Source organism: Dreissena polymorpha, chromosome 1 (genome assembly GCF_020536995.1).
Source record: "Dreissena polymorpha isolate Duluth1 chromosome 1, UMN_Dpol_1.0, whole genome shotgun sequence".
Classification (NCBI taxonomy): domain Eukaryota; kingdom Metazoa; phylum Mollusca; class Bivalvia; order Myida; family Dreissenidae; genus Dreissena; species Dreissena polymorpha.
This window is the reverse complement of record NC_068355.1, coordinates 120053292-120068364: the sequence shown is the minus strand read 5'-3', so window position 1 is coordinate 120068364 and position 15073 is coordinate 120053292. Positions and strand designations below refer to the sequence as shown.

At 38.0% G+C, this 15073-nt stretch overlaps 1 protein-coding gene across 1 annotated transcript in view; it reads right to left on the bottom strand.

Moving 5' to 3' along the window:
* The window catches only part of LOC127846935 (mediator of RNA polymerase II transcription subunit 13-like), an 88102-nt gene that overhangs the window by 10955 nt on the left and 62074 nt on the right, over positions 1-15073 (bottom strand). Inside the window, exons 18-27 of the mRNA XM_052378374.1 lie at positions 14469-14639; positions 13584-13681; positions 10172-10481; positions 9548-9685; positions 7444-7649; positions 7017-7202; positions 5200-5429; positions 4314-4456; positions 3422-3936; positions 2670-2837 (exon numbers count right to left, since the gene is read on the bottom strand). Of these exons, the coding sequence (XP_052234334.1) occupies positions 2670-2837; positions 3422-3936; positions 4314-4456; positions 5200-5429; positions 7017-7202; positions 7444-7649; positions 9548-9685; positions 10172-10481; positions 13584-13681; positions 14469-14639 (2165 nt within the window). The remainder of the gene's footprint in view (positions 1-2669; positions 2838-3421; positions 3937-4313; positions 4457-5199; positions 5430-7016; positions 7203-7443; positions 7650-9547; positions 9686-10171; positions 10482-13583; positions 13682-14468; positions 14640-15073) is intronic.

Sequence of the window (15073 nt, the reverse complement as noted above, 5' to 3'; positions counted from 1 at the left end):
CCAGCCCAGAATACACACGACCGGTCGGGCATGTTCCTGGAACATTGGCTAGCCCGAACCTAGGTACAGGCAGTGAATGTCGTTCGGACGTACCTTAGTGTTAAGCCCTGCATTATATTGCATAAAGTTCATATTCATGAAATATTTGTAATTGTTGAGGATGTTCATTTTGCAATAATTTATTTCAACACTTTTATTTATGCAACCAACATTGTTGACAGTTGGTATAGGGTATTGCAAATATATTACAATCTCAAATTAACATTTTACTTGCACATTGCGGAATCCTCCTTCTAATCATATTTTACTAGTTTTTGTTGATACTGGTATAACAAATGTCTCTCCATTATGCATGACTGAGAACCAACACAGCATTAATGTTAAACAAGAGGGCCTGAAAGGCCCAAAGTCACTCACCTGAGATAACAAGATATCATTAAGACCAATCTTCTGACCAAATTTCATGAAGATTGGAAATAAATGTGGCCTCTAGAGTGTTAACAAGGTTTTACTAAAGCCATTATAACCATATAAGGAAAAATGCCCCGCCCCTGGTGGCCATGTTTTTAAAGCAACCAAAACCATTTTTGAACTCATCCAAGATATCATTGGGACAAATCTTCTGACCAAGTTTCATGAAGATCGAAAAATAAATGTGACCTCTAATGTTAACAAAGTTTTACTATAGCCATATAAGGAAAAATGCCCCGCCCCCAAGATGGCCATGTTTTTCAACCAACCGGCATCATTTTTGAACTAGTCCAAGATATTATTGGGATGAATCATTTTACCAAGTTTCATGAAGATCGGACTATAAATGTGGCCTCTAGAGTGTTAACAAGATTTTACTATAGCCATATAAGGAAAAATGCCCCTCCCCTTGGCAGACACGTTTTCAAGCAAACGTAACCATTTTCGAACTCATCAATGATATCAATAAGACAAATCTTCTGACCATATTTCATAAAGATTGGACAATAAATGTGGCCTCGAGAGTGTTAACAAGGTTTTACTATAGCCATATAAGGAAAAATGCCCCGCCCCCTGGCGGCCATGTTTTTCATCCAAAGGGTTTCGTCCAAGATATTATTGGGATGAATCTTCTGACCAAGTTTCATGAAGATTGAACTATAAATGTGGCCTCTAGAGTGTTAACAAGATTTTACTATAGCCATATAAGAGAAAATGCCCCGCCCCTTGGCAGCCATGTTTTTCAAGCAAACGTAACCATTTTCGAACTCATCCAAGATATCATTGAAACCAATCTTCTGACTAAATTTCATTAAGATTGGACAATAAATGTGGCCTATAAAGAGTTAACACGGCAAATGTTGATGGCGCACGATGGACAAAAAGCGATCACAAAAGCTCACCATGAGCACGTTGTGCTCAGGTGAGCTAACAAGGGACAAAATTGTCACAAAACCAGGTTTTCAATTTGAAAAAAAAGTCTGATAAAGGGACAAGTCAAACTGAACTGAAACATGAGCACCGCATAACGGGTTCAACGCTCGGCTGCGGGTGCATTTTTTAATAAATGAAAGCTTGACAGATTATATTTGTTTTTAGAGGTCACAGTGACCTTGACCTTTGACCTAGTGACTCAAAAATGGGTGTGGCATGTAGAACTCATCAAGGTGCAGCTACATATGAAGTTTCAAAGTTGTAGGTTGAAGCACTTTGATTTTAGAGCCAATGTTCAAAACCTTAACAAAATGTTAAGGTTTTACCGGACGGCGGACACAATGACGGACACGACACGACTAGCTGGCTGTGACAATACCTCGGGTTTTCTCCGAAAACAGCCAAGCTAAAAATGGTAAAAGCTATACTATTTATCTAGTTTTTAAACACACTTATAATTCTAGGCATTCAGCAACATTGTTTTCTGAAAATTATGTTAGTACTTCCACTAACGAAAGCCATGACAACAAGCAAATTCGTTGATTTGATATCCCCTGCTAATATGCTTCTGGACACTCATACCAAGTTTCAATGAAATCCGCCAAAGCACTTCCAAGATATGGCTCCAGACACACAAAAAAGCATTTTTTCAAGATACAAAGGGCTATAACTCTGTTATTAACAGATGGTGTACAATGCACTTTGGCGTGCATCATCCTCTTATCCATATATATATACTCATACCAAGTTTCGATGAAATACGCCAAAGCACTTCCAAGATATGGCTCCAGACACACAAAAAAGCATTTTTTCAAGATACAAAGGGCTATGATATGGCTCCCGATAGACAGACGGACAGAAAACGCCAAAACAATATCCCTCCACCTATGGCGGTGGATAACAAAATAAAGAGTACCGGTATCTTAAATCGCTCAATAGTTGATTTCGAACGTATAGAGCAAAAAGTTTTGAATGCATAGAGCAAAAAGTAAGGTTTTCAGAGTTAATAAGGCGTTAATTTGTTTAATGTGGCCGTGTAAGATTTGAGAGATGGCCATGTTCAAATTGTGAAATGTATGCCTTAGGCCATTCTCAAAGAAGATAAAAAAGCCGATAACCACATTGAAAACTCATACACACACAGTGACATTAGTGGAAAGTAGAGGAACAATTTGGTAACAAAAAGACAAGGCAAGCTCCATGACTTTGTACGAAATTGTCTGTGTCAGACATGATATTTCGCTAACACTAACACTAATGCTTACCTTAAAGCACTTGACGGACGTGTGTTCATTGTCGGGGCAGGCTGACCAGAACCACCGAGGGAGGGGTCCAGTCTCGGCAGTGGAGATGTAGTATCCCATGGCAAGGGGCTGTTGGAGCAGGTTGGGGGCGTCATCCTGGGGGTCCTTCTCCTGGGGCGTGGCACTCATCTGTAAAAAAACACAACAGGATTATGAATAAAAATGCAAGGCTAAAAACTTACCAATTGACCAGTGGCCATATTGGTGTTTTTTTAATACTGCATGCAAAGAGGCGATAATAATGTTTTTTTCCCCCATTTAATCTAGATGTCCACCTTAAATTCAAGATCGCGCAAATTTCTTTGCCAGTTCAAGTAGTCATTTAGGAAAGTGCTGCAATCTTCACAAATAACTTAGTTCAACATTTGTAACACAGCATTAATCATTATTCTACTTTTTACACCACTCATGGCAGAAACCTTGAAATTGTTTGCCGTCTCTACCTTTAACTTTCAGCAACATCTTCTCCATAAGTACATGTATGTAAGTATGATTTCAAGCCATATAATATATTTCAATATTAACTTGCTATATGACAATGTTCACTATTGTGATATTACCTCAATTTATTCCTAGTTTATGACCCAATAAAAAGTAATAGTATGTAATAGCTTAGACTAGACCCAATTACGCAGATGAAATGGGTCTCTATACATTAAGTGTTTACATGATAATTGCACACTTTACTCTGCAAAAAGTCACAACCCACTTACCACATTGACACCATTCATCTTGGAAGGCGAGTTTCTGCCCATATCAAGCTGACCAGGGGATCCTGGGTTGTCATGCGGCGAGTTCGTCATGGACACAAACACATCCATCAGATTTGCAAAGTCATCGGAGTTGTTGTCGAAGTCGTTGATGATGTTATCTGCAAGATCCACACCAAACTCCAAATTGTGGCCACCAAGATCAATTCCACCTGTGGCATCCAGCTGGTTCTGTTGAGTACTAGCCTGCGCTGTGGCAGAGGTTGGAAAGACGAGAATATGAGAACATGATGCATCCCGTGGCGTCTGCAGCGGGCAATTTCGCCGCTGCTTTTCGCTCTCGGCTTTCACACACTCGGGCATAAGGTTGAAGCTACGGTGTTGCTCAAACGAGATGAGGCAGGCACTGACTATGGTGGGGTGTTCGCCCTCAACCTGGTGTGTGCACTGGGAACACATGTCCCGCATCCTCTTGTTGCACTTCTGTATGTTCTTCTTGCTCAAGAGACCCGACCAACCTACAACATACAAACATAAGCATAAATCTAATTTTAACTATATCAAAAATATTCTTTTCTGGCATGATTTATTTTTCTAACCAAAACAAAGCTATTTTCAGCATTTTTGGTTTCAAATACAAAGGAATTGTGTCAAGATTTATTAACTTAAACAAAACAATCTCACTTAATCTCTATAAAACATCAACAATTAACAAAATGAACATTTAATCTAAATCTACTTAAACAGTTTAACACTTTAAAACAAATAATTACCAAAACATTGCAAAGGAGTTAAAGTTGAAAAAACGTTTTTATTGTTTTTAAATTGTTGTTCATTTATGACTGTAATTTTGTTGCAAGACCTACACATATCAGAGCAAAGGCAACAGCCTTACCCTTCAGTTCCCCATGCCCAATCCGGCCAAAGCGACCGACCACGATCCTGCAAGGTTTGGAAGACATGGAGATCACGCCTAAGATAAAGTCCCACAGCTTTCCGAGACCAATCCTCCGTGCTGATGTCTTCTTACGACGATTTCTATTAATATGAGTTGTGTTCTGAGAAAACTGGGCATAATGCATGTGCGTAAAGTGTCGTCCCAGATTAGCCTGTGCAGTCCGCACAGGCTAATCAGGGACAACACTTTCTGCTTTTACGACATTTTTCGTTTCAATGAAATTCTCTTCTTAGCAAAAAATTCCAATTTAAGCGGAAAGTGTCGACCCTGATTAGCCTGTGCGGACTGCAAAGGCTAATCTGCTGGGACGACACTTTAGGCACATGCACTATGCCCAGTTTTCTAAGAACAAGAATCATATCAATTATAAAACAAGACGGGTTTATTTCCAACTAAAGGTTATGGTAATACATGAAGATTATATATTTGGTACAAAATCATATGGGCGTGGTAAACAGCAAATTTCACAGGGAGGTAAAATTTCCCTCCTTATTAATTTTTAACAAATAGTGATTGCCATTTAAAAACTTACACAATGAACACATTGTAAACTAAGGAAACATAACAGATGTCTGCACATGCTCTGCGAAAAGAACAAACAAAGCTGCAACTACCAAATATATCAACATACATAATATTTTTTAAATAAGTTAAGCATTACCCGTTCACATTCGAAGGAATGCAATCAGCAGAAAGGGACTGATTGACAAACCAGTTTTTTTTTCCGAAGTTCAAAATTGATATCATTATGTTGAAAATGTACTGAAAAGGTACAGAAAACCAACTGTCAATTAACCAAAACAAGGCCCTCGCATTGCTTTACCTGTTTGGAATATCAATGTTGACAGTGCAGGTTTCTATGGTTTCGCCCCTGTCATCCGTACAGGAGGCCAGGAGCCAGCGCTGGTCCTCTGACAGGCAGTACACACACAGAAGTATGGTGCTGTTCTCACGCTTCTCACTGCAAGACTCGGCCAACTGCTCCTGCTTGTCTTTCAGTGGTGCAAGAATGAACGGAGGATTGTACAACTTGTAAAGGCCTGTAGACTCGATCTAGAGCGAGAGAGAATTTATATCAGTTGCGTTCTAGTCGCGTTCTGAGAAAACTGGGCAAAATGCTTGCGCGTAAAGTGTCATCCCAGATTAGCCAGTCCGCACAGGCTAATCTGGGACGACACTTTCCGCTGTTATGACATTTTTCGTTTATATGAATCCTCTTCTTAGCAAAAATCCAATTTTGGCGGAAAGTGTCGTCCCTGATTAGCCTGTGCGAACTGCACAGGCTAATCAGGGACGACACTTTACGCACATGCATTATGCCCAATTTTCTCAGAACACGACTCATATGAAAGCAGATCATTTGAGAACATTGTTATACGTAGAGGCTTCATTGATGTGAACAGAAAGAAGATGATTCACAAAAGTAGCTGAGAAATTTAAGTTTATTCTTACTTGAGCTTACGAAAGAAGCCAAGAGTTGTCAAAAATGTTTGCCTAACAGCAGAGTAATTAACCTGCCTGGTCTTGAAATCCATTTATTTGTAGATGGCAACTACACAACATGATATATGAATATGCAAACAAGACATGTGCCAAAAGGGCATGGATGCCCACACATTGCACTTTTGTCTCATAACTCTCTTATGTCCCAAACAAGCTGTTTATGTCCAAGTTGACATTTAAACTCCAAGTGTTATATCAACCCTTAAGGGAGGGAGACGGGTGTTACAAGTAACACGTCATCTATACCCTTTACCACATAGATATATATTTTTACACACTTATAGTCCCTTAGAAAATTAAATTTAATTAAAGACTTTTCTTACTATATTCACATTTTTAAGGTTTCATTTCCAACACTTAGCTACTGATAAGCAGCAAACAGCATAAAACCTGAATAGACCGTGAGTTACTCCTAGGCTGTTCTGGTTTATACTGTTTGCACATAGCCATTTTCACTTTGATTTTGAGTGGGAAAGGGCTAAGACGGTCAAGATTTGTGAAAAATAATTTCTAAATCCATATGGCAATTTTTTTATTGAGACAGGACTTTTCAAGCTGTTTATGGCCTTATTTGACATCTAGGTGTGACCTTACCCTTTGAAGTACATAAATGGTGTTTTTCACAACACATCTTCTCATGATTGAGGACAAGTGTGCAAAGTAACTGCAAAACTCAACAACATATGACAAGGATATTCTATTAAAGACATATGACTACAAAGTTTTGACCTAATTAAGACCTGTTGGATACTTCATGATTAGACAACTGATTGTTCATGTAACAATCAATTAAGGACACAGCTAAACTATGTCATATTTCTTCATCATTTCAATATTATGAATCACGTTCTGAGAAAACTGGGCTTAATGCATGTGCGTAAAGTGTCGTCCCAGATTAGCCTGTGCAGTCTGCACAGGCTAATCAGGGACAACACTACGCTTTTGACATTTTTCGTTTAAATGAAGTCTCTTCTTAGCAAAAATGCAATTAAGGAGTAAAGTGTCGTTCCTGATTAGCCTGTGCGGACTGCACAGGCTAATCTGGGACGACACTTTGTGCAAATGCATTAAGCCCAGTTTTCTCAGAACACAACACATGTCAATATTATTGTGAATGTCCGTAACAAGCAAACTCACATTTGCCTTGCGTTTCAGGAACTGTTCTGCAGCTGCTGCAGGTCCAAATCCAGTGAGAGATCTACCCATTACATTGTGAGACAGGTTCAAGCGACAACTCGTGAATACCGAGAATGCGATGTTCTTCAATAGCTGGAACTGATTATTTCCTTCTTTGGCATCGATAATGCTTTGTACTGGCAGAATCTGAAAATGGTGTGAATGGTGTTTAAATATCAAGAACTAAGGACAATGAACACATTTTGTTTCATGAATATGGTGTTTTAACCATTTTTAAACATGTTTGATTTTTACAAAAATAAATAAATTGGAGAAAATATTAATAAACACATTTTAAACGAGTAGAACTACCAAAAACTATGCAATATGGAGATAAGGAGAAGTGTCCAGTCAATATCAACCAACCAACCGAATTCTCTGTACACACCTGCAGATAAACATTGTTCTGCATGAATTCTGGCAGACCCTGCACAATCTCTTGATAGCACCGCAGCAGCCCAATCATGGAGAGCCGGTCATCCCAGTCATGGCCATACGTGAACGGGTTCACGATGTAGATCACAATCACTGGACCGTCACCCTGGCTCACGTCTGCCACCTCCTCATGCAAGTCCCGATGGGCCCCTTCACCATCTGCATGGATACCATAACTTTTTTGCCAAAAAGCCAGGAAATTTATAATTACGACAACTTAAATGTGTGCTAATCAAACACCGTTATGTGCGTATGTCAAATACCGTTGCAATTGTATCTCAAACTCCTTTGCCAGTGTATGTCAAACAGCAATGTGAGTGTATGTCAAAAACCCTTGCCAGTGTTTGTGAAATACCCTTGTGAGTGTATGGATGTAACTTCAATTTGATAATGTTCAAGCCTTAAAATATTCATTCCAGCAGTGCACAAACAGTATCAAGAACACGGGATGATTTTAGACTTGTTAAAATGTTGCAATGTCTGACATTGTGACATATTTACACCAGGGATCATATTTTCCGCAACATCAATCGGTCTGGATAAAATGGGGAAAAATAATCCGAAAAAGTATATCCAAAATCATGACAAATTACGTTAAAATATATACCATTGATTTTGCCATTCATGAAGGTGGTATAATACATGTACAAGTAAAATTCCCTTAGGCATTTTTTTAAACGGAACATACGAGTTTTCTCAACTGGTTTTATCATTTGCTATTTCTTTGTTGTTTGGTGTGCTGTTTTATCAGACTTTTTTTCATCGTTGTCAATATTATAAATCTGTGAAAGTCAATACCCATGTTTTAAATCGTTGTCGACTCGATAATAGCATACAAACATGCATTGAACCAAACAAATGTCTGTGCGTAGGTTGGCTACTGACAATAACAAAACCAAATAATTAAGAAATAATTCGTAAATGTTATATTTTTTTGTTAAATAACCCACGGCCGATAGTTTAGATGCGTAGGGATAAAATCACTAGTGGGAAGCACGAGTGATTTGAAACAACACATTGAATTTTCCGGTTGTGGGTTATTCAACAACAAACTATAAAGTACACAAATTATTTCGATTCTAACACGGTTTTACTAAACATTTATACAATGTATATTATTTTTCTTGTGTACTATTTTATGTGAAGTTCCGCCCATAAAAATAACTTTCGGCTGTTCTGTCGATCAGATCCGCGACTTTCATTCATAATTATATTACCGGATTATTACGCTGGTGGAAAATGTATTGGCATGTTTTGTTTAGTTACAGCGCGTGCTTTCAGTGCATAAGAGCCGCCCATAATTATTGCAGAATAACCCCTAGACAAATTTCTTCTTCGTTTATATGAAAGTTGTCACGTGCCGTGTTAGAATCGTTTTTTGACTTCTATCTCGGATATTATTAAATCTATTACAGTTTACAGTGATAACAATACATTACAATCGCAACATATTGTTTTGTATCACACGCATGTCAATTAACATCGAAGACCGATTATTATCTGCAGTCACCTTAGCAGACAAAACAGAGAAACCGCTATAACAATGATAACTATCAATAGACATACAATGACACCGATAATCGATCAATATGTAATATCGGACGCGTCTTTAATGCGCTGTTAAAGCTTTTTATTCTTGGTCTGACGTGCAATAAACCGGTCCTGACCGGTTTAGAGACTGCAGCGAATGGTTTGTCACACCTAATCGAGATAAGAATGTCATTAGGGTGTGTTAGCATGTGAACTGTATAAGTGATTTCATGACATGGGAATTTTAGCAAACAGAATCGGACCGACAGTTTTGGTTTTTCAATCGGTCTTTTAGGACCCCAATCGGTCTAGGACCGACAAAACCGAAAAAATATGATCCCTGATTTACATATAAATCATTCTCATAATAGTTACACTACCAATAATTGCAAAATAAGTAAATAAATGAAAATTTTGTTTTCAACATGCTTATTGCCAGATACTGTTTAAAAAGATTTTTGCTTCAAAGATCACTGAAACAGTGCAATGTTATGCTCAAACTACTTATCAATATCTAATGAAATTACCTCTGTCATCATTAGACTGAGAGGTATTTAACGACTCAGAGTTCTGCAAGTCAGCTGTACGGTTTTGAGGCAGGCGTTGACTAGACGTACTAGCAGCAAACAACATCTTGTAGTCTGTCTGCTTTGCAAGAAATGGCCCTGAAAATGTAACCCCAATAGAATTTAATACTTTATTTCATTAAATGCAACTTGTTTCAAATGCATTAATATATTATTTCTGGATAGTGATCCCCAAAAGTTAACTTGGCACTCACCTTTATGCATTAATATATGATTGTGCCTATACGAAGAATAAATTAGTTTCTGTACTTGCAGCGATTTGCATTGACTGAAGAGTACTTAATAAACTGTTCAAGTCTCTTAAATTTGAGCAAAATGTGCACAAACAAAACCAAATGCAAACATCGGAAAAAAAAATCCATGAGTATTTATATAATAGAAATCATATGTGCACAGCAATTTTGTGGAGCAGTAACATTTAGGTCAAATTATTTAAATAATGTTTCACTTGTCTAAAATCCACAGCAGTTTATTGTTAGATAAAGATGAAACAATTTGTGCATACTGAGGGAAGATTGTTTTCAAGCGTACATAACTGTAAACATTAAAAGTGTCAGTTCATACCTAGGTAATGTTTACAGGTCTGTGCGTAGAGTTTCAGGTTGGAGGACACGGTGTTGCTGGGGATGTACTTAAACCAGTCATCCACGTCCTGATCCCCGATCTTCTGCTGCATGGAGCGCCCGATACGCAGGATCCCGTCTCGGATCTTCTCAGAGATGGGCGCGTGGCGTCCCAGTCGCAGCCACTCGTACATGGTGCTGAGCTCCTTGAAGAACGGCTGAGCAAGGGACAGGATGTAGTCATTGTCAAGGGTGACCACCAGGTAGGCAATGTCCCGACGATGACCATAAGGCTCCAACATATTCTTGTCCTAAACAGTTGGGAATTGAGCATGAATCCATTGTACACATGCTAGCACAGGACCAGTTGTCACTAAGATCTTCAAGGAAATTTTAAACTTTCAGATAAAAATTACTAGATTTGCTTCATTCTTACAACTCCTTAATGTTTTCACATGTAATTAGGCCATCCTTAAAAAATTGTTTGTTTGGCATAACCCGACCCAGGTAAATTTGGGTGAGTTGGTAGGTAGGGATTTTATTTTTTTTTTAATATTTTTTTTTCTGACATTGAACTCCGACATATACCAAACTGAAAGGAAATTGGTAAATTGTAAAGATTTTTCTGCACTGTCCGTATCACCGCACGTGTATTCGTAAGTCTATTTTTTCTATAAAGAGCTTCTTTTCATTTACTTATTTTTTATACGACTTTTGCCATCGGCCGTTATATTGTAGGAAGACGACAATATCAACTGTTTATTTCATTATCTGCGCATGAATGACCCAATATTACCCGATAGCGAACTCAATGTTGATTGGCCCGCTACCATATGCACTTCAAATTGTTCATGGAAACAAAGAGAAAAATAGTTTTAAAAAAAAACACTCCGGATTAAAATGGCGGATGTTTTCAATGGAATTTAAAGAGATTTAAGCATATTCGCAAATTATATTTTTCTAGAGCCAAATTCGCTATTCTTTCGCAAATGGCGAACGACAGCGCGAGCCCTGTAGTAGTGAGCATTTATTCCAATAATAACACGTTCGCAATGCTCGCGCTGTCGTTCGCCATTTGAGTCATTTGCAAAACTATTGAAAATTTGGCTCAAGAAAAATCTAAATTGCGAAAATGCGAAAATCTAGTAAAATTTCATTGAAAACATCCGCCCTTTTTAATCCGGACTGGTTTTCTATGTTTGTCTCTTTGTTTCAATGAAAGTGTTTGCAATTCGAACATTTTTTGAAACCCGGTCTGTACCCAATAAGAAATTGCTTGATCTTATTGTTAATGAAGTGCACGTGGTAGCTGGCCAATCAGCATTGAGCTCGCTTACACATGACATGACGTTGTCGAATGAAACGTGAGAAAGGGTGAAGCTATCGGATAATATTGGGTCATTCATGCGCAGATGTTGTATAATTTGATTACACATTTAATATCGCCGTCTGCCTCCAAAATAGCGACCGGTCGGAAAGTCGTATAGAGAGATAAGCAAATGAAACAAAAACGTGACAATACCCGTCAATAAATATTTCAAAGCTGACCTCTCTTTATCTTTCTACCGAATATTTACCGATCTGAATTAAAGAGTGATAATTAATTAATTAGTTATATGGCGATAATATTACACATCTCTGCCGATTGCCGAATTGAATTGAACGGTGATAATTAATTAATTTGTTTTTTTTACTCCCAAACTATCCTTAACGACAGCAGCGTATTTTAATTAAAGGGAAACGAGAAAAACAAGAGTGAGTTTAATTGTATTAAAAGTCTAATTAATCGCATATGCATATGTCAAATAAATAGGCGACTCAAATAAATACCGGTACGCATTTTGTTCATTGCTATTCTAGATATCCTTGAAAGAGCATTCAGTTAAATGCAGGGGTGCCAATTGTCCCAAATTTGAAATCCGGAAAATTAAATTAAGCCGTAGGATAAAGGGAAGAGAGGGCCCGAACCCCCAAGCCCTAGCTTATTGTTCTTTTTTTATAGTCTTTCTAGGTGCAATTTCTGGTAAGTACAATGCAACATATTATAAACCAAACCATCCGTAACACCGCAGGAGTATTTGTCATTCTAAACAAATGATATTAAAAACTTCGAAATTAAATTAAAATTGACAAACCAGCGTATCCGAAAACGACTGTCCGAAAACATGTCGCGATACATCATTTGCAAATGAAATAAAATATGCATATCCTTTGACTGCAGAAAATGAAAATCAGTAACCAGTGACCCTGCAAATACGCAGTCAATATATAATTTGATTAACATATTGTTTTAAAATATGATATTGCAGTGCTTTACTTACATGTAGCCAGTTACTGCTCATGTCAGTGCCAGCCGCTTACCAATCAGAAATCAATAAATAAAATCGGAACCAAGCACAAATGTCCGGAATGCCGACGATGCTATAACAATATTCGTTCTGAAATGATCCCGCACTTAAAGAATTTTGTCCCTACCCCCACCCGCCTTGAACAAACTCATCGGATTAACATTCACCTCAAAATCAACCTTGGACGGCTCAAATCCGGATTTCCGGAATAATCCGGAAAATTGACACCCCTGTAAATGACGCAAATAACCGGAAAGGATAAAAAGCGGAAAGGACAAATTTAGGGGAAAGAAGTTTCGGCGAGCAAAAAAAATATTTTTTTGGAAAGTAACAAAAAAAAAGTTCAGTCGGGCCGATTTTAGTGGGTCGGTCGGGTTATGCCAAACAAAAGAATTTTTAAGGATGGCCTTATGGTCTCAAATAATATATCTAGGCTGGTTATTTAAGAAATTAAGGATACTTAATTAATACAAAGAAATAATGTGGATGGGCAAAAGAGAGCTGAAGAATTCTCTTAATGTGGAGGGGCAAAAGACAGCTGACGAATTCTCTTAATGTGGAGGGGGAAAAGATAGCTGAAAATGCTCTAAATGTCTTCATGTGGAGGGGAAAAAGACAGCTGAAGAATTCTCTTAATGTGGAGGAGAAAAAGACAGCTGAAGACTTCTCTAATACACTCAAAGTCAAGCTTAACAGGTCATTTAAAGAGTTTTAGCAGACAGACAGACAGACAGACAGACAGACAGACAGACAGACAGACAGACAGACAGACAGACAGACAGACAGACAGACAGTTTATTCAGACTTATACAAAAGTACATCGTCTTCATACATATATATACACATACTTTCTGTCACGTAAATAGGTGTAACAACATAACATTACATAACATAGAAATAGTCATGTAAGAATACAAATACAAATAAACACAATCAATCGAAAGAACACTAAGGTTCTGTCAAGGCGGTACTGAAATTTATTAAACAACATTATTAAGCAAGGTATTTCTTAAAACAAAAGCTTCTTTGATATATTTACATACATATATATATAGCACTACATACCCAGTATCTGAGAGCATATGGGGACACATTGGCAGAGTCTTTCTCACATCCTACCAGTAATGAAGGTATAGGCTGTGGCTCACTGTTCTCATCTGACCCTGAATATAGCAAGCACTTATTGGTTGGAAATACATGCATTTTCAAGAACTAAGAACATATAGCAGAGACACCATTATGGACGAGTATAATTCACTTCTTCTTACTTTTCAATTATCATGTATTTGCCATCTTCTTACTGCTAATCAGACCATGAACAGATCAACAAAAATTACATGCAAAGATGCGAGTCAAATTAAATGTAAGCTTTACTTGTTTAAATGGTTTCATTAACAATTTTAAACAGTATTTAAGTCTTATTACCGCAGTCAGTAAGCCTAATGGCACTTTTCTTAATTTACTTGTTTAGAAGTACTAGGCGTGCATACTAATGACAGTAACTGGCGACTGCCCTACTTGAATCGGATTTGTTTTGACAATTTTTTTGTAAACAATCACAGCACAAGATCTTTGACTCCTCAAAGAAAAAATGTAGGATGAAACAAGAGCTGTCACCATAGGATGACTTATGCCCCCTATAAACACTTGATAGAAGTTATGAGCTTTTTCGAAACCTAAACGCAGATTTCGAAACCTAAACGCGGACCCTTAGTTCAAGGTCAAGGTCACAGGGGTCAAAATTTGTGCGTATGGGAAGGCCTTGTCCATATACACATGCATGCCAAATATGAAATTGCTATCTGAAGCAACATAGAAGTTATGCGCATTTTTCGAAACCAGAACACAAAGTGTGACGGACAGACATTCCTATCACTATATGCCCTCCTTTGGGGGCATAAAAAACTTCAAAAGGATGTATAAACATAAAGTAAACTGCAGCCAACTGACCTCTACCAGCCAGCTGGTGGAACTCTATCCAGGTGAGAGGGCCCTGCAGCTTGTATGTGTGCTCCCACAGACGAGTAACACGCTTGTTCTGAATTGCATCTTGCAATATTGGCTGAAGTCCCTTCAGCAAGTCAACCGAGTCCAGCGGAGACTGGGGAATTTGAGCTACACCTGAAAAAAATACAGTGAGCAAATTACACAGGTGATTTGACTGGTAAATTCTTACAAACTGTGAAATTGTATATCAATCGAGAACAAGAGATGTGTTTGTCAGAAACACAATGCCCCTTAATGCGCCGCTTTGAAGCCATATATTTGAACTTTGACCTTGAAGGATGACCTTCACCTTTCACCACTCAAAATGTGCAGCTCCATGAGATACACATGCATGTCAAATATCAAGATGCTATCTTCAGTAATGCAAAAGTTATGACCAAGGTTAAAGTTTTGAGACAGAATGACAGAGAGACAGGCCAAAAACAATATACCCCCGATCATTCGATCCGGGGCCTAAAAAGAGACATACATTTATAAAGAAACTAAACAGGTGCATACTACCGTAATTATTCTAAGTTTTCGGACACTCTTAAGTTTTCTGACATCCC